Below are 21,549 nucleotides of genomic sequence, written 5' to 3'. Positions count from 1 at the left end.
AGTGGTATAAATCTTGTTTCAGCTTCCATGTAGAGCTAAAGTTGGGGTTGGGGGATGTCTTAAGCAAAATGTTAAGAAAGAATTACATTCTGTCACTGGTGCTTCTCCCTCCAAAGGCTGACAAAAATCTGCAGTAAACCCCTGGTTAGAAATGTAAAGTTGGACTTCAACCACACAAGTTTGATCATGCACCAGCCTTGTAAATACCAGATATGCTGTTTTTCCTCTGTGCAGGTATCTAAGCCAGACTGCATCAGAAGAGATGATGTTAGCAGCCAACCCTCAAAACAGGGAGAAATTAACCATACTAAAACAAGCTCTAGGTGCTCTGGGATTCAATAGCCTGGTAAGTTACATGAGCTTATGTTATTTGTGCCTAAAATAATCATATTAATTAAAAGCAGGCCATAAGTAACTCTCATAGATAACCTTTTGTGGGCAAACAGGCACCTTTCTCTCTCTTTCTCTCTCTCTCTCTCTCTCTCTCTCTCTCCCTCTCTCTCTCTCTTTTTTTTCCCTCCTGTTAGTTAAGACCTTGAAACAAATACAGCACTAGTTCACTCCAGGGAAATTACTGTAATCACTTTTAATTAGACAGAGAACCAGCAATGTAAATCTTTTTCGTTCTTAAAGATTCACAAAACAGCTTCAAGGTATAATACTCTGAACAATTAAATTACATAGATAAAAAGAAGCAATCAAATCCCATATGACACCTCATAAAAGCCATGGAATTTTTTTCCTCTTCCTGATTATCTCCCCATCCTTTTTAATTTTGTGAAACACACGTATGCTAACAGCACCTAAAAAGAAGTAAATACCTATTTAGGCAAGGAAAATTAGAGCCAGGTAACTTGAAAGAGCTGACTGAATTCCCCAAAAGCAACAAGAGGATAGGCCTGCTGTTTGTTTTTAATCCTATGAAACTAATGAAGAAGATAATTTGGAAAATTAATCAGAGGAGGACAGAGATGTGACAGAATCAGAAGAAACAGAAGGATGAATATAAGAACACATGTAAACTGTGTATCCCTTCAGGATACTACAGCACTGAACAAACTCCCCATATGTCTTACCTATGTATATACCTAGCACACTTCTGCAAGAAAAATGTGTAAGCAATGGTAATTTTAGAAGGAGCTAAGACCCCTGTACAATATCATTAGAAAAAATGGGACAAAAAGTTAATGTAACTGTAAGTTAAAACATAATCAAAAATGGCAGATGGGGAGCACTTGTAATAAAAAAGGATCAAGGGCTGGCTATCAGCAAAAAATCTGTGATTCTGCTGAAGCTGTTATTTAGGTGGGAGATAGACTTCTGTGGAGGTAGTGCTACATCATGGAGCTGTTTGGCATTCCCTAGTTAAGGCAGTAAAAAATGTCACCTTTCAATGTAATGAAGAGTGGGGTTTATTTTCATTAATGTTCATGAGTCCTTGTACAAAATTGAACAAATTGGCTACATTTGACAATATTATTCCATACTCCTAGCGGCTCAAGCTCTGTACTAGTAGATTTCAGTAAGAGAAGGTCCAGACACTTCTGGATTTAGCCCAGTGTTCACAGTTTTCATGGATCTCTCTTGCTCTTTCATTAATGTTTCTGTTCTGTTGAGGAAGGGGTTCAGCCAATAATTAAATAATTGAGTGCTAAATTAATCATGATTTATAAGCCTGCAGTAACTATCCGAGAATGCTTCATATGCAGTATTATTTTGAGTCCAGTACTTCATTTCACTCAGAATTCTTGAAAGTACCTCTCAGAAAAGTGTCAACATCTTGAAGGCTGGTCTGTATTCAGGCAGAATTAGAATAATATTTAGGAGGCAAGAAATCTGTAAAACTTTCAAGTACTGCAGGCTGATCTCTTGTGTTGAATGTTAGAGAGCAATATGTAGATAAAACACATTCCTAAAATTTCTACCCTTTTCTTCTGAGGTACATGGAGATGCCTGTATCAGTCCTTGATTACCTAGCCACATTTAATTATATAGTAGATAATCTTCCTGAAGAACTACATACAAATTCCTTAGCAGTCATTAATGATATCTTCCAGAGTATGTTAATGTTTATTAAAAACAATCACTGTTTTAAAGGAGGGGGAACATGAATATTACACAACAAAAAAGTATTTGAGAATTTGGAATGTGAAATACACCTGAGACCTCACCAAAACCACCAGAATCAAAAGCTATCCCAGCCCACTGCCATTCAGTGCTGCACAGTCAACCCCAAACCAGTTCTGAATGAGTTAACCTACAAGCAGGGAGGGTGCAGTGCTGCTGTGCCATTTCATCTTGCCTGAGATATCATCCCAAGAAGCAGAGTGTAGCACCCTAGCTTGAATGCTATATTAGCATAACTTCTTCTATTTTAAGAGTTAATCTTGTTCAGATTTTCTCTGTATATATTGGATTTTTTTGAATCTTCAGCTTTGGTACTCTGTAATACTAAAATCCAGTGTTGCCCTATTGACATCTCTCTCATACAGTAAGAAGTTCTTAAAGTGTAGTTTAGAGAAGCAAACTTGCTTAGACAGCACTGGAGGAGCTATAGCCTATCCCAGAAAGACTGTAAGCTTTTCTAATGCCCTTTGATGATTGGCATATTTCTCAGAGAAAGGAACATGAAGAAAAGAAGAACAAAACTTGAGAAAAAAAAGGATGTATTAGCAAAGTATTTCATTAGTTGTGTATTTATAATCTTAGTCTGCAAATTCTGATAAATGAAATTTCTCACTGTCACTTCCGCAGTTTCAACAGAATTAGGTTCTAAATACTATTTTTCAAAAATATTTCAAGAATTACCAATTAACTTTGCTGTACATAATGCCATATAATGTTATAGTGAATATCAGGTTTCCTGTTTTACCATTTTAAGAAGCACCATTGTTATGAAACTGAACTTAAAAAAAGCTTCCAAAAACACAGCTTTCCATATTTTAGGATTTAAGGTTCATATTCTGTGTATCATATTTTTCCTTGAATTTAAAAATATTTTAAATATAATTAACCAACCAAAACAACTGCAAAAAGTTAGTTTTCTTCTTGCTGTGATAAAAATGAGGCCAGGAAAAATCTGCCCCTAAAGATAACTGCTTCACAATCTGAGACATCACAGAAGAGTATGCAATCCTGGAAGGAAAGTGTGAGGGTAAGGAAAGATGCTTTTGTTTCTTTCAGACCTTAATTACAGCGTTTAATTCCAGGAACCTACAGAGCTAGACACTTTGTTTGTGAATTCAGTTGGCTGAGGCAAAAAAACCCTTCCAGATACAGAAATTGTCTCAATGGAAATTCTCCATGGACAAGAAATGTTTTATTTCTTGCAGAAGTAATGCTTTCAGGAAAGATATTTCAGTATTTTTATCACATTTGGAAAAACTTTCTTAACCTAGCGCTTAATGTGACTTACATTAAAACAAGGGAAATAAAAAGTAATTTTTTTAGTTCATGTCCTAGCTAGGTTCCAGTTCGATTTCAAATTTCCTGTTAATAATTCACATGTGAATGATTTTCAACTTCATCAAATGTTGACAATACAGACAGAATTTGTATTTTTATAAAGCATTGCCTTTCACCAGTGTGTCCAACAGATCTTTTCTTTATTTTTCATTCTGAAAATAATGTGTGCAGGAGGTGGAGAACCTGTTTGTGATTCTCTCAGCAATTCTGCATCTCGGAGACATTCGCTTTACAGCTCTGACAGATGCTGAGACAGCGTTCGTGTCCGACCTGCAGCTGCTGGAACAAGGTCAGTAGGACACGACCTTGCAGCATCGCCTGCCTGGTCCCACAGCGGGGAAGTTGCGCTGCTCCACCGACAGATGGAAACACAATGCCAGGGAGACAAAAAAAAATTACTTCTGAAAATTTGTAAGCTGCTGGGGGAAGACAGCATCCAGTTGACTTGGATGTTATATAAATTACAGATTTTTATGGGATGAAATAAAATGCCAGTATTGCAAATTAGCTAATTAAATGTCATATTTATTGCTGTTGTTTGCCAAAAGAAATTGTACAGTGCACTTTGTGTGGTCTTGTTTTGAAATGCTTTTGCATTGCTTGTCAACAGCTGAACAATTTGCCTTGAACTGAATTCCTTACATTCAAAATCTGTGTCTTAAAAGGGTCCCTTGTTTCTGTGCTTTGAAGTTGGCCCTCTTGATCACTAACAAATCTTCTCCAAGTGGCCTTATGGATACAGAATGTCAATAAGTAGCATATCTTCACTCTAATACCACTGAAAGTCTGCCAAACTCTGGGAAAAGTCCTGAGTAATCTTTGAAGGGGAAGGAAAGCTGTAATGTAATATACAGATACATTCAAACTTCACAAAGTACTGATTATAGTAATCCTGTTTTATGTGTTTGTTAATTTTGATAACTTCTGTGACAGCACCCTTTACTTTAAAGTTTGGATTTTTTCACTATTCAAAAAGAAATCTACAGAAGAAAATCTGTTGTAAAAAATGAAATATGCAGTATAGCATGAATCAGTCTTTCTTTATGTTTTCTTTTCCTTTCAGTGGCAGGGATGCTGCAGGTTTCACCAGATGAGCTTGCTTCAGCCCTAACAACTGATGTTCAGTATTTTAAAGGTAATCTTTTCCAGGCTTACATTTTCATGGATCAGACGTGGTGGCATTCTGAGCCTTCTGATTTGAAAAATTCAAAAGCTATTGATTTTTGTTTCTTATTTCTTGTATGGTCGTGTAAATATTCCCTCTGAGAAATATGTAGGCTTATCTGCCATACAGTAAATCAGACTGGGCCACCAAATTAGAAATTCCTTTGTAATATGGAACAAAGCAGTTTCACACTGTGATGCGAATGGGCTCCTAACTTGATTAATATTACAAAAGTGTGTCAAGGTAACAGATTATATATTAATGGAGAATATTAGTAAGAACTTTAATCAACACAAGTGTCTTGGGGAAAAAATCTGAAAAAAATATTTTCAGTAAAATATTAATTCTGTGTAGTACTCATACACATTTCTTTTGAACAAAGTATAAAGGCATGTATTTCCAAACTTAAGATCTTTTGAGTGTTGACAGCCTTCTCATCTTGCAATGGAGGCTCCAGAAAAAAGCTAACATCATGTAAATGTTTGGCAAAGGAGAACTGTAGCTAAATTTACTCTAACTAAAATTACTTAAGGCGAAGTTTACAGCACACTTTCATCTCCCTGTTTTTTGCTTTTCCTCTTAGGAGACACAATTGTTCGGAGGCACACTATAGAGATTGCAGATTTTTACCGGGATCTCTTGGCAAAATCTCTGTATGGTCGTTTATTTAGCTTTTTAGTCAACAAAATCAACTGCTACCTTCAAAATCCAGATGAGAGTGACAGGTAGGAGTGCCGTTAGAAACCTTTAGACATTCCATTATCTGTTCAAATTCAGAACTGTAAAAGAAACATGATTCCATTAAATGGTGGAATTTAATGCACACTGATAAAGTTTTAATAGCATGACAGTGATGCTTGGATCTTTAAAGCACTGGCCATTCCTTCTGGTTGTTTCTGTTGTAATGTATTTGTTTATTTATTTGCTTATACAGGGGGCCATGGTACTTCATGCAGTAAAGTGGTTTAGATTGGTGGTTACAATTAATCACCTTTTAGGACTTGAAAGTACAGAATGAGCTAAGTCTTTCAACATGGAAAATGCTGCTCGGTGCTTTTTTAATGCAAAACATACTTGTTCTTTCTTCCCAAAACAGTGACCTTAGCACAGGGTATTAAAACCAGAATTTATTCAAAGACCTTCAAATGAATGTTTAAATTTAGCTGATTTAAATGTTCTAAGAATGTTCTCTAGGTTGGCATCTTCTAAATGTGATGCTATTGCTATCTAGCATGGTTTCTTGGAAAAATGAATGCTAATTAATGTGCATCAGTGGAGCAGTCAAGAAACAAATTAAAGGAACAACAAAAAAATAGAAATCCCAGTAGAATCAAAGTAACAAACTAAGACAGTAGACCTAATTAGATGATCATATGCATGTGACTTAATCAAAGTTCAGCGGCTCACATGCTCCGCTGAGCTTTCTTATGAACACGAAATACAAATGGCTTGGATTATTGGTAAATAGTAATCTACTAAGATGTGGAACTTTCAAAAGTATGTTTTCTTTATATGATATCTTTGTGGCTGCATAGGACGAGTATTTACGAGGTGCCCTCTTGTAGAGTTTGAGGACTTTACAATCCTTTTTTATTACTATTCATAAACCAATTAGTGACAAATCTCTTCTCTTCTATGGGTTCAGCTAAGAAAAAAAGGTACCATGCCTGAGTAACTCATCTTTCTGCACTTAAAATCTGTCAGTCATTATATATACACCACCAGAGTGTCTCACTTCCTCTGAGGGAAAACAGAAGTAACATGGAATGACTTTACTTGTCTGTTTGTGACACTAAGCTAGTGCAATTTTCCAATCCATGGCCTAATTTGACATACTCTGTATATAATAAGCAAGGGCAGTAGCATAAGGGTACAATTTTTCCTCATTCATTCCTGGGATTTATGGAACAGAGACTTAGATTAGTGCATGTCTGTGATAGACAGCAATCCAGCTCAGGCATTTCTAATTATAGTGAGCTTCTTTTGTAGTGATTGTTGAGAAAGAAATTAAGAATTGATGTATTAAAATTTTATTAAAGTTATTTGAAATAATTTTTCAGTGTGTAATTTTATACTTTGATGTCTTACGTTCTTTCAGAATAGGGTATTGTGTACTTCTTGTACAGTTGCTAATATAAACCTATATTTTTAGTTACCATAGAATCTTCAAATAATGAAAGTCAAAGTTGTTAGTATATTGTCTAGTCTCTTTTTCGTGCAATTACTAGGTAGAAAAGGTGACCTCTACCTTGTGAAAATATTTCTCAGTGAAACTATTTCTGTCTATGAGATAACTTTAAGACTGTATGAGGTTGTAAATCCTAGCTAAAACAGGACAGCTGTTTGATGTATCAGGAATGAGGAGTTTGCAATCATTTCCTCTGGGCACATATTATACCTCTGCCTGAAAAGGGGCTGTTCTTCATTTAGGCTGGTTACAGAAAGCTAATAAGCTCATGATTAATTGGCAGTACTGACAAAATATACTAAGTTTTATCAGGCCAAAACCGGCTTCATTCCCTTTCCAAACTTGAAGCTAAGTAGCTTATTTTTAAGTGGAAATAAGGTTGTTCATCCTTCACTGATATTTCAACCTCAGCTGTAGTAGCCCACATACAGCTTTTTTTTTTTTTTTGGTCCAGCCTAATCATATTGTTTAAACTGGAGGAGTAAATCAAGACATAGAATAGTTCTAGATGGAAGCTGGATTACTGCAATGAATTTGTGATTAGTTGGTCAGATTTACTTCAAATACATCTGAGTAACTATCATTTAGCAGCATTGCATCTTCAGTTTGGTGCAGTTTTAGTAAACCATTGCTGAAATATACACCAAAAATATTAACTCATGTGACTACATAAGTCTGACACATTTCAGACCACACTTTATACCCCTGACAGAATTACTACTTATCAGATGAGATGAAGCCTTCATCAGAAACCTGAAATAAGGTTTCTAACTCAGTTCTCTTGTTCTGTTGTGAGGCAGCTTAGCTGTCCTTCCATCACACTTCAATGAGAATTTATGAAGCAATAAAATTAGATTTCTTGCCTTACTAACTCTAAAAGAAGCATTTTTTCTTGGTGTTTTTGAGGAAACTCGTTACCCATGTTTAACTATTATGGTGGAAATAATTGATTTTGGTCTTTAATATTGATTTATATTTACTGAGAAAAAGCTTGTGACAGGTTTCAGGCAAAATAAAAGGAATGATTACCATTAAATCTGAGCAAAGGAGAGATGATTCTGTGAAAAGCTGCAAAGACCAAGCTCTAAAGGTATTAAGTACAGAGATTAAAAATGTGTTGCCAGAATCTAAAAAATTCATTACTTTGGAATACTATTCCATAGGTATAAAGCAAGAATTTTAATGATGGTGTTAAGTGAGATAGTACACCTTTTCCATTATCCTTTTCCATAAACACTTATCCTTTTGTCTAGTTTAAGCTAAATTATAACCCTAAATGCTAGTTTAGACTGGTTGCAAGATCTGAAATTTGTCACTTTATTCATACTGATATTATTTTTAAAAAATCAACTGTGGAGAAATTATTTTGCCATAATTGGCCCCTAGAGTGGGATTAGAAGAAAGCTATTAACATTTCTCACAGGTGCTTATAATTACCTTTTTTTAATTATTGATATTTATCTTCACTCATCTATATAATGATTTCCTATTCTACTAATTTCATTATTATCAAAATGTTCTCAGTGAATTTCTTCCTAAGACTCCTAACTCTGAAGAATTTACTCTGTTTTACTTCCATTCAGATAAGTATGCTGATTTTCAGTTCTGTAGATTCATGGTTGTCTTCGGCATTTCAATGTAATTGATTGCACATTGGCAAAGTTGGATCTGGTGATCCAAATGAGTAATGAAATGACTTAAGGTAATGTTTTAACAATTCCTGACTCATTCTGCAAGAGGGCTTTTTCTTGATAGAGATTTAAGTATGTCTGGGAATTCTTGTGAAATGCTGGTTTTCATTTCTCATGGAACACAAGCTAATTAGGTATATTTGCCTGAGAAAATCTTGATACTGTGTTCCCTGCCTGCTAGTAAGTTGAAGGCGTGTTGTTTTATCAGCTAGTTGAAAAAAAAAATCTGTTTGTAGATAAAACCTGATAAAAAGCTGATAAATAATTTGTAAATAAAGCCTGGCTGAACAGCAGGTCCCAGAGGACCTGGGTCTTGCTGAGGCCTCTCACTAGCAGTCAGCATTACTGGGCCCAGTATTGTTTACCTTATTGGTACATGACCTGGATGATGGGACAGATCCTCCTCAGCAGGTTCACTGAGGACACAAGGGGCCAATATCCCAGAGGGATGTGCAGCCTTTCAGAAGGGCCTCGACAGGGTGGAGAGATGGACAGGGAAGAACTGCCTGAGATTCAGCAAAGGAAGGGCAGAGTCCTGTGCCTGGGGAATAACAATCCCCTGCACCAGTACAGGGTGGGGCTGATCTGCTGGAAAGCAGCTCTGTGGAGAAGGACCTGGGTGTCCTGGTGGACAAACTGTCCATGAGCCTGCAGTGTGTCCTTGTGGCCAAGTGGGGTGATGGTGTCCTGGGCTGCACTGCCATCAGGTCGAGGGAGGTGATCCTGCCCCTCTGCTCAGCCCTGGTGAGGCACATCTGGAGTGCTGTGTGCAGGTCTGGACTCTCTGGGACAAGAGAGAAGTTGAGCTCCTGGAGCTGCTCCAGTGGAGGGTACAGAGATGATTCAGAGACTGGAGAATCTCTCTTATGAGGAAAGTCTGAGAGAGACGGGCCTGTTTAGTCTCAGGAAGAGACAACTGAGAGAGGAACCTCATCTCAGTCTATAAAAATCCAAAGGGAGGGTTTCAAGAAGGTGGAGCCAGGCTCAGCTCAGTGATGCCGAGCAATATTACAAGAGGCAACAAGCAGAAGCAGATTTTTCACCTGAACATGAGGAACAACATTTTTACTGAGTGGGTGACCATGCACTGGAACAGGCTGTCCAGAGATGCTGTGGAATCTCCTTCACTGGAGATACTCAGAAGCCACGTGAATGCAGTTCTGTGCCACGTACTCTGGGATGACCCTGCTTGAGCAGGAAGGTTGGACCAGATGATGGCTGTGGTCACGTCCAACCTGACCCATTCTGAGATTCTTAGTGGCAGTGTTACAGACAAAGAAAGAAAGCTGTCATTCAGTCATGCTTTCTGTCTGTATCACCAGGTCAGCCATAAATTTCTGTCGCACATAGAGCCTACAGAATATTTCTAAAGAGGTAGTTTCTGGAAACTTTTATATTCTTACTGTAAACTCATACCCATGAAAATTCAAATACTGCCAAAGAGTAGCAGTAGGAACACTTATTTGGGCAAAGGAAGGATCTCAGATATGTCATTTATAATATTCTTAGTACATTACATGATTTATGGATCAAGATATTATGGAATAGAAATCTCCACAGCTTCAGAAAAAAAATCAGAAAAAATCAGAAAAAAAAACCCTAAAACATTTATTTATCTGTTGGTGAATTCAGTAGAAGGGGGTTCAGGAATGAGGAAAAGGAACTTCCTGTTCAGAACCTGAACACAGAGCATAATGAGAATTGTTTCTGTATGTGGAGGCAGGGAAATCTTCAAAACAGATAAACAGTACAAAACATCTAATATATGGTGCACCATATCATAATTTGAATTCTGCTTAATTCTGGATAATTTCTAGTGTTTAATTTAACAAGATAATGCAATTTTTTAAAGCACAGGACCCATTTTACTTGAAAGAGCTGAGTAAGAGTATGTGCTACCAATGAAAGAGCTATAGATCTTGAGTCCATTGGAAAATACACTTCTTTCCTGCCATAACTGTCATGCCTCTCAAAAAAATGTTTGTCAGATATGGAGCCAGTGTTTCTTTCTGGTGTGTCCAACCATCATCTCTACATGTACCACTCACATCTGGGTAAGGTAATATTAAAAGAAAAATTACAGTTGTTAAGCAAGATACCTGAGAGACATGGCAATGGGACCAAATCTCAGCAAAAATCTCAGACTACTGAAAAATCACCCTCAAATTTTCAGAAACTATTTTTCTTTAGTAATTGTTTGAGATGAAGAACATATCCAACTGGAAGTATTCAGTCTATTCCCTTCAAGAACTGTGTTTGTGACAACAGATATAATCTGTCCCCCTGGGAAAACTGAGGGCTTTTTAATTAGGAATCTGAAGGACCTCATTTGAAGGCTAGGCTATATACTTCATCTAATGAGAGAAATATTTCCTCATTAATCAGTCACTTCCAGTTTATCCAGATCAGACATAAGCCTTCCTCATTACTGGCAGAAGTTGGAAGAAGAGCAAGAACTGTTGTATCTTGGGCAGGTAAAAGGCCACATTAGTTCACCCTCCCACAACAGATTCATCTCACTTCTTTATGCTGGCAGATTGCAAAAGACAATAAAAGGAATGGACTCTATGGATTTTGGAGCTAAGAACCATCTGGAATGGAATTAAGGTGAAGAAATAACATGCTGTAGGTTTGTCTGAAGCACTGGGTCAGATGTGATGTAAAGGGAGTTCTGTTTACCTTGCCAGGAATGGCAAATGGTTTGAGAACACTCTTGATTAATGCAAGATATCTGCCAAGGATGTAGATTATCAGTCAGGATGTCTTCTCTATGTGAATTTTTTTTAGGAGTTGCCAAGAATTTTTATGTAGTTTTTTAATCATACAATTGTTAAGTGTACAAGATGAAAAAGATATTTCTAGAGTATATCTTTACAGAGATGTTCTGAGGAAAAAAGGCAAAGCAGGAGATACTGTAAAATAGTGTAAGCTGAAATGCTGTTACATCACATAAGAAAACCAAAATTACTTATAGTGAATATGTCTCCTTTTTTAAAAGTATTTACACCTGTGTGCTGGTATAAGCGATAAAAACGTTCTTTAAACACCAGCAAATTCTTTTTTTTCGACTTTCTATTCTGAGAAATTTTTTAGAACTTGAAATCAAAGCCTCAGTCTGCATTAAAACCATAGATCTTTTAGTTACACATAGTAAATATTAAATATCTGAAACATGATGAAAAAATGTGTCAGTGGTGATTAGTAACCATAAAATAAGAAAATAAGGAAATCTTTCAGAACAAAAAGTGCCTTTTTCTAATATTTGTTCTTTTAGACCCTGGTGACATGCCCTTTCATTTGTTAACATGGAATCGTTCTTGCTTTATGTTGCCTTGGGAATCTCTGCTATGATTATTTAAGGAAAGTAATTTTGCTGGAATTAATATGATTGACAGATAGCCAGTAAAAACATATATGAACCCTGCTTCCAGCAAGAAAAGTGATATGAAAAGAGAAAGACAAGAAAAAAGATTAAAAGAACAAAGTAATTTGCAACCATATATAAACCAATGCTTTTAATTTGGATGTTGTGTTTTCAGTTGTTATTTAGTTTTCAAAATCTGAGCAATAATTCAATACAAAAATTACTGTCATGGTTTTAGAGATTTTGCACATAAATAGCAAAATGTGATAGTGAAATGTCACTGTTGCAGAGAATACAGAGCTTAGTGCTGTTATACTTGCCCCACAGGCAAGATATTAATTATGTAAAACCTCCAGCTCTTTTAATGTGGTGTGTGCATCTCCTAATAATACTAGACCAAAATTTTCAACAGGAGTTCATAAAAACACTGAAACTACATGTGGTTTTTGTCAACAAATACATCTCCAGTATATTTGCAAGCCAGTATATTTGTCACAAATATATGTTTGTCATAAATTTGTCACAGTTTTGATAAGGAATATTATTTAAGGTGGGCAGTAAGCTGGCTGCAAAGGTGTTTTTTACACAGAGTTTTGGAAGCTAGGTTCCTGTTTTGCCTGATTTTTAATAATTCATTAAGTCAGTTTGTATTGGTCTTTTCCTAATGCAAATGCTTATGTATTCCTTGAGGGGAAGTAAGAGAGACTAATTTGACAAAATAACAGTCATGGACTCAACTGGGATGTAAACAATCCAGTCTCAAATTATTAATTGAATCAAACAAAGAAAGGATAAGCTGGTTTTGTCTGTATAAAGTAGTTCTTAAAAATTATGAAATATAATGCAATATTTCAGCTGTTGTATAATGTTACACAGCAGTTCATGTTTTGTCTTCCTGTAAGGCTACGTATAAATAAGGAAAGGAAAGGAAAGGAAAGGAAAGGAAAGGAAAGGAAAGGAAAGGAAAGGAAAGGAAAGGAAAGGAAAGGAAAGGAAAGGAAAGGAAAGGAAAGGAAAGGAAAGGAAAGGAAAGGAAAGGAAAAGGAAAGGAAAGGAAAGGAAAGGAAAGGAAAGGAAAGGAAAGGAAAGGAAAGGAAAGGAAAGGAAAGGAAAGGAAAGGAAAGGAAAGGAAAGGAAAGGAAAGGAAAGGAAAGGAAAGGAAAGGAAAGGAAAGGAAAGGAAAGGAAAGGAAAGGAAAGGAAAGGAAAGGAAAGGAAAGGAAAGGAAAGGAAAGGAAAGGAAAGGAAAGGAAACCTATCAAGTATTCTGAAATGTCAAGCTTATCTTTTTTTTTAAAGCACATTTAAATAACACAATAATTCTAGATTTTCAATATTTGTTGCTCTGAGGTAGTTTATTTTTAAACATTTATTTTTTTCTTTCTTTCTATAAATGGACAGATTTTGTTGAAAACTTGTTCTGACAAGGAATTTACACCCCTCCACCTCTAATCAGGAGCGGTTGTGAATGAGGCTTACATTTGAAAACCCAATTTAAATTGCATTCATGCTAGAGATAGAGGTGGTGATATAGCTTTATGCTTTTTCTTGTAGAAGTTCCCTTGGAGGCTAATCGACCTCTCGATAACCTCCCCTGCCCAACAAAGCCATTCTGGACTAGATTTATTATGTAACAATCTATGTCTGACATTTACGCACACAGCTAGTCCTGTGACAATCAGCAGTGCATTGAACTAGTGTGCTTTTGAAATGAAGACAAACTTCTTGGGCATGATTTCTGAAAAAGGCTCTGCTTGCCCCTGAGAATTGTTTTTCCCAGCTGCTTTGTAGTCTGCATTTTTTTCAAATGATTTTACTTTGTTTGTTTGCTATATAGGAATTTATTTTGAGGGCTGGATCCTCATCTAATGGCATGGTAGGGGTTACAATGACTGCAATGGAACTATATTCATGTACTTCAACAGTGGTTCACCTTTTCTCCTTTACATCTATAGTCTGGTATGCACAGAGAGTTAGACACAGAGGAAACTTGGAATATGGAGAAAAACAAATATGGAAGGATCTCAGAACGAGCAGCCTGAAATATTATTGTTGCAAAGTAGGCAGCAGAATATCCCCAAATATTAATTTTGCTCACTACAGTGAATTTAGTTTCCTCTCCAGAGCAGGCTTACAATGACTCTGTCCCAAATACAGAATAGTAACACCTCTGTCCTTTTCCCATTTCTTGTGTCCAAATCCAATGACTGCTTTACCCTGATCCTTCCACTCTTCCACCTGGACACAATAAAATCCCTTCCCTGACTGTGTGTCCCCTGACACACAACAAATTAGATGCAGCGTGAACAACTACTCTTTTGTTTATACAGAGAAGAAACATCTACCTCCTTCAGGACTGACTCCTGATGGTCTTTCCCCTGGGGCATGTAACCTCTTGGGCAGCCTGAACCCAGAAATTCTACTGGATGCTGACACAGAGAGGACTTGTGCTTAACAAGTTTCCCTTGAAGCACATTCTGTAGAAACAATTCTGGCTGCCAAAGTAATATAAATGGGAAAGGATAACATCCCTGAAATTATTATCTATGATGTCAGAAAATGGGTACCTATATCCTTAGAAACTTTAGGACTTTAGGAAGCTAAATTTTTTTTCCTTCTTTTTCAAATTTAGTTTTGTAGCATAGCTGCTAAAGCAGTCTTGAACCCTATTTTTTTTTAATTTCTGTTCAGTATAATGGGTTGTAAGTAGAATTTTGATTCTGTTCTGTACATGATCTGTTTGTGTATTTCTTCCATGTTTTTGAAATACAGCCTGCTTTTGTCCTAGAGCAGAAATACTTCTGTCAGAAACAACAGATGTATTATTCACTTGCTTGAATTCTTATTATCTGTAATATCTCTTTTTTCCCCAGTGACCAGGTGTTTGAAATTGGAGTATTAGATATTTTTGGATTTGAAGAATTTCAAAAGAATACTTTCGAACAGGCAAGTGTGGATGCTTTGCTGAATTTACTGTACCTGTTGTTGTTTCTCTAATTAACCAGTTTTGATCAGAATACAAATATACAGGAAGGTGAAAATTTTCTCTTAAAATATTTTTTTCCATTATACCTATATGTGTATGAATTATATTGTGTGTTTTGTACAGTTGTTGACAATTTTAAAATAATCTAGTAAATATCTATTGTGAATTTGAAGAGGGGTAGTGTTAGCACTGAAAGACAATCTGAGGGAAATAGTGTTGTTTGTTTTCATGCTTGTGGTATTTATACTTCAACTAGATCAGTGAGTAGAAGGACAATATACTGAATTGGAAGAAAGATCAAAAGGTCTTCAGATGCCTTGGAGAAAAAATAAAATAAAAATGGTACATTATGCTAAGTGCCTTACTGGCAGATTCACCTCTGTGTGACTTTGCAATATGTGACTTTTCATAAAATTGAATTACATCCATGGAAAATAAATTGAAATTTATGTCACTTAATGCTTTAAAATCCTTTTAAATTTCAAACTGTTTCTAAGATGTTTGCCTACCTTTAACATTAATCACTGTACACCAGAGCTCTTGTGAATTACGTATTTCAGAAAGCATTAGTGACTACAGAGCACACTCAGAGGTGTTTAAGTTGTTGTTCAGTTGTTCATTCATTCTGCAATGCAGCAGAAGAAAATCAAAGCATAGAACAAAAAATCAAAGCATGGAAAAGAATCGAGAGGGCATCAGCAGCAACAAAGGGCTTGTTATTGTTTGAAATTGGGATTGGCCCCTTAGTCCCAGTCAGTCCATTGTTTCATGGCTCAGGTTCCTCTTTCTAGTGAAACAGAAGTCACAGAGCCACATCAGCTCAGCTTGTATAACATGTTTACATTGCAGTTTCCAGCTGTTTGAAAGAACACCACAGGTTTACCTGTACCTTCTAAAGAGCGTGTAAGAAGGCAATTTAAAAATTCCAGTTTCCCTCTCACAAAATTATTTTTGCTGTTACAGTTCTACCTTGCTTGAACATTTGCTGGATTTAAGACTATTGATGTGCACCAATATTCTTAGTCATTTACTTATTGTGATCCCACCTTCAGGGGAAAATATAAAGTGAAAAATTAAAAACATTTTAACAAACTGAGTATATGAAATAAAAAAAATCCATAAGCCTCCTGACTAATAAGTATGAAGAATGCTATGCAATTTAAATGCTTCTCAAAAGAGAGGGGTTCATCTTGGACTTACTGGTTATTTTCCTTTGACCCTGTTCTGCATTTTTTTTTGTCATGAAACTCATAAAAGATCTGCAATAGACATCATGAAATACCATGAATTCTATTTTCTGGGGTAAGTATTTTTCTGCTTAATAACTGCAAAGGATACTTGAAGAGAAAACACAAAATCTAAGAAAAATGAGTAAAAAGGAATTTATTTTCTTATTTCTGTGTAGCAAACATGATCATTTCAAAGTCATATTAGCATTTCTGTTTTATTTTTCCTAAATAAATATATTTCAAGAGACACATTCTGTCCCTCCACCTGGACTGAATGCATTTTATTGAATAATATTAAGTAATATTCTGAGTCGTTATCTCAGAAGCTATTTAACTGCATTCCTGAAAAGACAAAGCAGAAGTGAGGGTTTTTTACATGATCCCGTAATTTAATTACCATATCTGATTCCTGAAGTGGTAGGTTGTAGTATCAGTGAAGAGTATCTCCATGTGGTACATGCTAATCGTGCAGACTTACCCCAAACAGCCTGAACTTCAGAGCTGGAGCTGTCTAGCAGTCTAGTCTAGTTCAGAGTGCTGCCTGGGCTCATTAACCCTAACAATAAACAGTCTTGTTAGCCTCGATAGGGTCCTCATGCAAAACATTGCATCATGTCTGCAAACATGCCTGGTGTCAAGGCCTGTGATTGCAGAATGCATTGAATGTTACAGCCAGACAGTAGTGGGGCCATAAAAATTATTTTTTAATCACATTTAGATAAGCATATTTTAGAATGTCGTTAGAAAAGTAGTTTTAGGGAAAATGAACCTTTTTGTTTTTCAAATTAGTGTAGGATAAGGCATTGTTTGTGATATCTGTTGTCCTGCTTTCTTGGAAAAAAATTGTGACTGTTTTCAATAAAAATTGAAACCTCCTGATAGTCCAGAACTGGGGACAGTCAAAGTAGCTCTGTGAATTTTTCTGGTGCTTTGTATCAGGCCAGTAGATAGACAGTTTAATATCATAATTAAGAGAGCAATAAGATAGAAAATCACATGTCAGTTCTAATAAACTGTGTTTGAAGATGGTTCAGGCAAACAGAGATGGATAAACCGGATAGAATAACTCATTTACTTCAGTGTATATTTTGGAATGACAAGGCATTAGAGTATTGAAATATCAAAGTCAAATGAAGAATTGGTCTAGGAACAACTCATAAGCAATGCAAAGGAAAACAGCTGTCAAAGGACTAGAAAAATAAGATGAATTATGCCTACACCAAGAATCTGATCAATTCTGCAGACAAAACAATGTGGCTGACAGCTTGGAGAGAGAAAACTTTTACAGATCATTGTAAACAAGATGGCATTAGAAGTTAAAAAACATTATTAATTAAGTGTTCAGTTTTCCTTGTACTTGGTGAGTATTGGTAAGCCTTTATTTGTATAGAACATGTGTGATATAAGAGCAAAAATGGGACATGTAATTCTAAAATAAAAGCAAATAAGTGTGGAATAAGCAATAGTGAGGAGGGTTTTGATTTTTGGTATGAAATTGAAAAGCTGAAAGGCAGGCAACACTGTTTTTAAAAGCCAGAGTCTGAAGGAGTCATTTCTCAATAAAGACTGAAAGCTCTGAATTACCAGGACTCAGTGAGTTACTGCTTTTACTGCTCATCAGCTGAGCTATGGTAAATGACTACAGTACACTTTTAGCTCACCCTAATAACAATTTACAATCACTTCCTAGCAGTGATCATTAGCTTGGGAACAGCATTTTCCTGGAGCAGCTTCATACCTGCTGTGCCAGAAGAGCTTTGTATACAACCACACTGATACATGGTCAGAAGTGAGCACAATTTCTCTTTCCTATTCGGTAGAGAAATGGCCTTCATTTTGTGGTCATTTCAGGAAATACGAGTGCTCTACCAAAAATATCAATTGAGTTTCCAGTGTTAATTCAATGTTTTCTCTGGCTTCCCTATTTGAGACTGTATTTGTTTACAGTTTATCCCTTTAAAATTAGAAGATGTCTTCTTCTCTTCTAATAGAATTTAAAACTAGGTTAGATCTTATTTATGGCTCCTTCACAGCGCAACTCCAAATAGTACAGTCAAGGAATGCTACAACCTTCATACTTATGATAGTTTATTTTTGACCACAAACTCATAACCAGTGAATATAACAAACAATAAGCAGGATGGATAGTTGTCTGTACCTTTTTCCCCCAGCTGTTTCTACAAAAATTGTATTTTAGCAGAAGAACCAGACATTACAGGAGTAAGAGTATCTTTTCTTCCCCCTGCAGAAAGTCAGGTCTTTCTACTGAAATGGAAGTCTGTAGTTGCAGATTCATCATAAAGAATAATAATGCAATAAAGTTAAATGGACGCTAGTAGTTTTTTCTGTCTGATATATAATTCAAATGAGAAATTTGAGTATTTAGTTCTTGCTGAATTATGTCTTTAGCTCTTGCATGGTGTTTTACGTCTGTAGGTCTCTTAAGTTTTTATTATTCTTTTTATAGGAAATATAAGTGATTTATCTAAATAAGTACTGCAGGTCACTGGAACAGTCAAGTGTCTCTTGACTCCCATTCAACTCCATACCCATTAAAGTACGTGCATGTTATCTGTGTGATGCAGTAGAGCCCTGAGAGAGGCACAGCTTCCATGGCAGCTTCCATGGCAGCTCTGTGCAGCACATCTCCTGCAACAGGAGCCAGCTGGCTCTGAGAGCAGAGAGCATTGCCTGCCCCACTCAGAACTCTACCTCAGTCACTGTGGTGAAGCAGAGGAAGTCATAGAACCCAGCTGTGTTGGAATTTTCACCTACGTTTATTATTAGGTGTGGTAGATTTTAACGTCTCAGCATGTTGTTTCTATGATTAACTCTGCTGACACTACATTTTTGTCATATAACATTTCCTAGCCAAGACAACCATAACAGATTATTTTACATTAAATGGCACTGTCTCAGCCATCAGACTGCTTCTAGCTGTCCAAATGTAAGGTCATGTTGCCTATTTTGAGGACAGAGGGATGTGAATAGGAAAAAAAGGTACATGATGTAACTTTTCTGCAGTCATTGCAGTCTTGGTGATGATAGGTGGGAGGTCACACAGGTATTTACATTTGGACAGTCTGAAAGAGTATTTCAAGATTTTGTTTTACACAGAAGAAATCAATTTCTTTGGTTTTGCCTGCGCAGAGCATAGAAGGAGGGTCCTGTGTCCCTCTGTGGAATAGGCAGCAGCTGGGGCACACTGAGATCTGTTGCTAGGTAGGGACTTAATGCAGAACCTTCCATTGCAGTTCCCAGTGCTGGAGTATTCCTTACTCCCCGTGGGATGGTGGAAAGTGCCTACCATGTTAATTCAGTCTTTAACAAGGAAACATGACATGGTATTTTTAAGTCACAGTCTTGCTAGCCTCCATGCACAGGAAGGTTTTAACAACCTTGTTGTGGAGCAGCAAAAACCAGCTGATCCTTGGCACCAGGGAGCCAGGCAACAGGAGGACCCAGAGGATGGCCATGCCCTCCCTGATGGGCAGCATCCCTGGGGCAAGGTGGACAGAGCCAGGGCCAGTGACAGTGCCCATCGGGAGCCCTGACATGGCAAGCAGCCAGGCAGGGCTGGGACCCTCTCACAGGCAGCTGGGGAAAGGGCTGGAAGCTGGCAGTGCCATGGCATCACCTGGGACTGGGCCCATCAGCAAGGACTGGGTGGGGGCCTCAGGAAAAGCTGAGAAGGGCTGTAAAAGTCTGTTCCTTCCCTCAGGGGACTGGAGATCCTGTGTTTTGCTTTCTTCCTCAGTCCACTTCCTGAGGATCTTATACTCTTTATGGCCTCTGTCAGAGTGTACTCCTCCCTCTCCCCTCTTAGTCTCTTTGGTCTTCTTCCCAGTGCACACATTTCTTTCCATTTATGCAGGGCACTGTTACCTATCCAGTGTTCCAATCAGCCACTCTAAACACAGTGTTACGTGACTTTAAAGCTGGCTTATCATATACCTGACATTTTTTATTGTTATTATTATTATTCTTTTACAGTAGAAATTTTGTAGCCAAAAATAAAATAATTTATCTCAAATTGAGATTCCCAGCTCAATTCAGTTTGTGATTGATTGATAAAATACTACACAACAACATTAAATTGACATCTTAGTTTTCCACAGTAGCACCCTTTTTTATCCCATAGTACTTAGTTTCTGGCCAGCATTGTGAGTGAAAAAATAATTTAGAAGTATTTCAGTTTCAGAACAATTCCAAATTCTTTCAGGGAAAGATTGTTGTTACCATGTTTTTTTTGTTAGCTTGTTTGTTTAATACTTTCATATGTACAAAAACCGGTAGGACTGTTCCACTTTGTATTGAAATTGTCCCTTTTTTGAGGGGTGTTTCAGACCCTCTGCACTGAAGCAGAAGGCTTCTCAGGTGCCAGCGACCTTTAGCAAAGTTTTACCATAGCACTGGGGTCTCTTTTATGTTATTTGAGGACAACAGATAAGCAACTCATCCCAGAGATGACACAGAGTCCCACTGAATTAAAGATCTTCTAACAGAGTCTGAATTTGTGTTGGAGCTGCATGGAGAACAAGAAATCTGTCTTAGATCCTATTAGCCCTAAAAAAACGAAAAAATATAATGGTTCTGGTTTTGTTATCAGTTCCTTAGAAATATTCCAATGGGTACTATACATGAAGAAAAGGATGTTGAAGTGTTTGGGTAGCAGATACAAAGGGGAAAAGCATTGAAGATCCTTCTGAAAAATAAGTGAGTGTTAAGCTTAGGTTTAAAAATATTTTCTGAGTCCAACCTCAGAAATAAGATGATTCTGTTTTTCATTATCTTAGAAACTACATTTTTGAGAAATGCTAGGGCACTTCCTTGCAGGTTAAATTTGACATTGTAACTTCATCATCTTGACCCATAAATTAGGGCCTGATAGAGGTGTTGAAATGACAGCTGGAAGCTTTACTCCATGCTCTGAATACACATTCCTTGGGAGAGTTAATCTTTCTGCATGACCAATTTCCTTCCTTGGTAATGCCTTTTTCAAATAAAATTGAATAGAGTGAAGAGCAGGATAATTTCATTAGTCATGGGTGGTTTTCTGTCTTCAGAGCCCTAAATTTTAATTTGGAATGTACTTAATGATACTAACTGATCAAATGTGGTGAAAGAAGAGAGATCAAGCTAACTCTGTCTAATGTGATGAATACTTACTGTTATTGCCAAATGCCACTATATTATTTTCCAAAATCTACAAATGGGATACTTGTGCAAGTTATGAGTTTTTTTGTTTAGGTTTTTTTTGTTGGGTTGGGTTTTTTTTAATACTTTAACAAGAATATTTTTCTTCTAGTAATATTCTAAAAGGACTTCTTAAAGAAGATGGACAAATATATGGTGTATTTTTTTGCACTGAGATGTGATAGTGAGTTAATGTAAAAAAGATTGGTAGAAAGAGTAATACTTAGAAGACATAATATGGAGCCCATGAGATGCATATCAAGTTC

General features: G+C 36.7%; 1 protein-coding gene across 1 annotated transcript in view; it reads left to right on the top strand.

Annotated features, from left to right (window-relative positions):
- The window catches only part of MYO16 (myosin XVI), a 359,373-nt gene that overhangs the window by 240,264 nt on the left and 97,560 nt on the right, over positions 1 to 21,549 (top strand). Inside the window, exons 17-21 of the mRNA XM_063392794.1 lie at positions 235 to 346; positions 3,637 to 3,754; positions 4,529 to 4,600; positions 5,214 to 5,355; positions 14,746 to 14,818. Coding sequence (XP_063248864.1) covers positions 235 to 346; positions 3,637 to 3,754; positions 4,529 to 4,600; positions 5,214 to 5,355; positions 14,746 to 14,818 — 517 coding nt within the window. The remainder of the gene's footprint in view (positions 1 to 234; positions 347 to 3,636; positions 3,755 to 4,528; positions 4,601 to 5,213; positions 5,356 to 14,745; positions 14,819 to 21,549) is intronic.

This window comes from Prinia subflava, chromosome 3 (assembly GCF_021018805.1).
Source record: "Prinia subflava isolate CZ2003 ecotype Zambia chromosome 3, Cam_Psub_1.2, whole genome shotgun sequence".
Taxonomy (NCBI): domain Eukaryota; kingdom Metazoa; phylum Chordata; class Aves; order Passeriformes; family Cisticolidae; genus Prinia; species Prinia subflava.
This window is presented reverse-complemented; position numbering and strand designations above follow the sequence as displayed.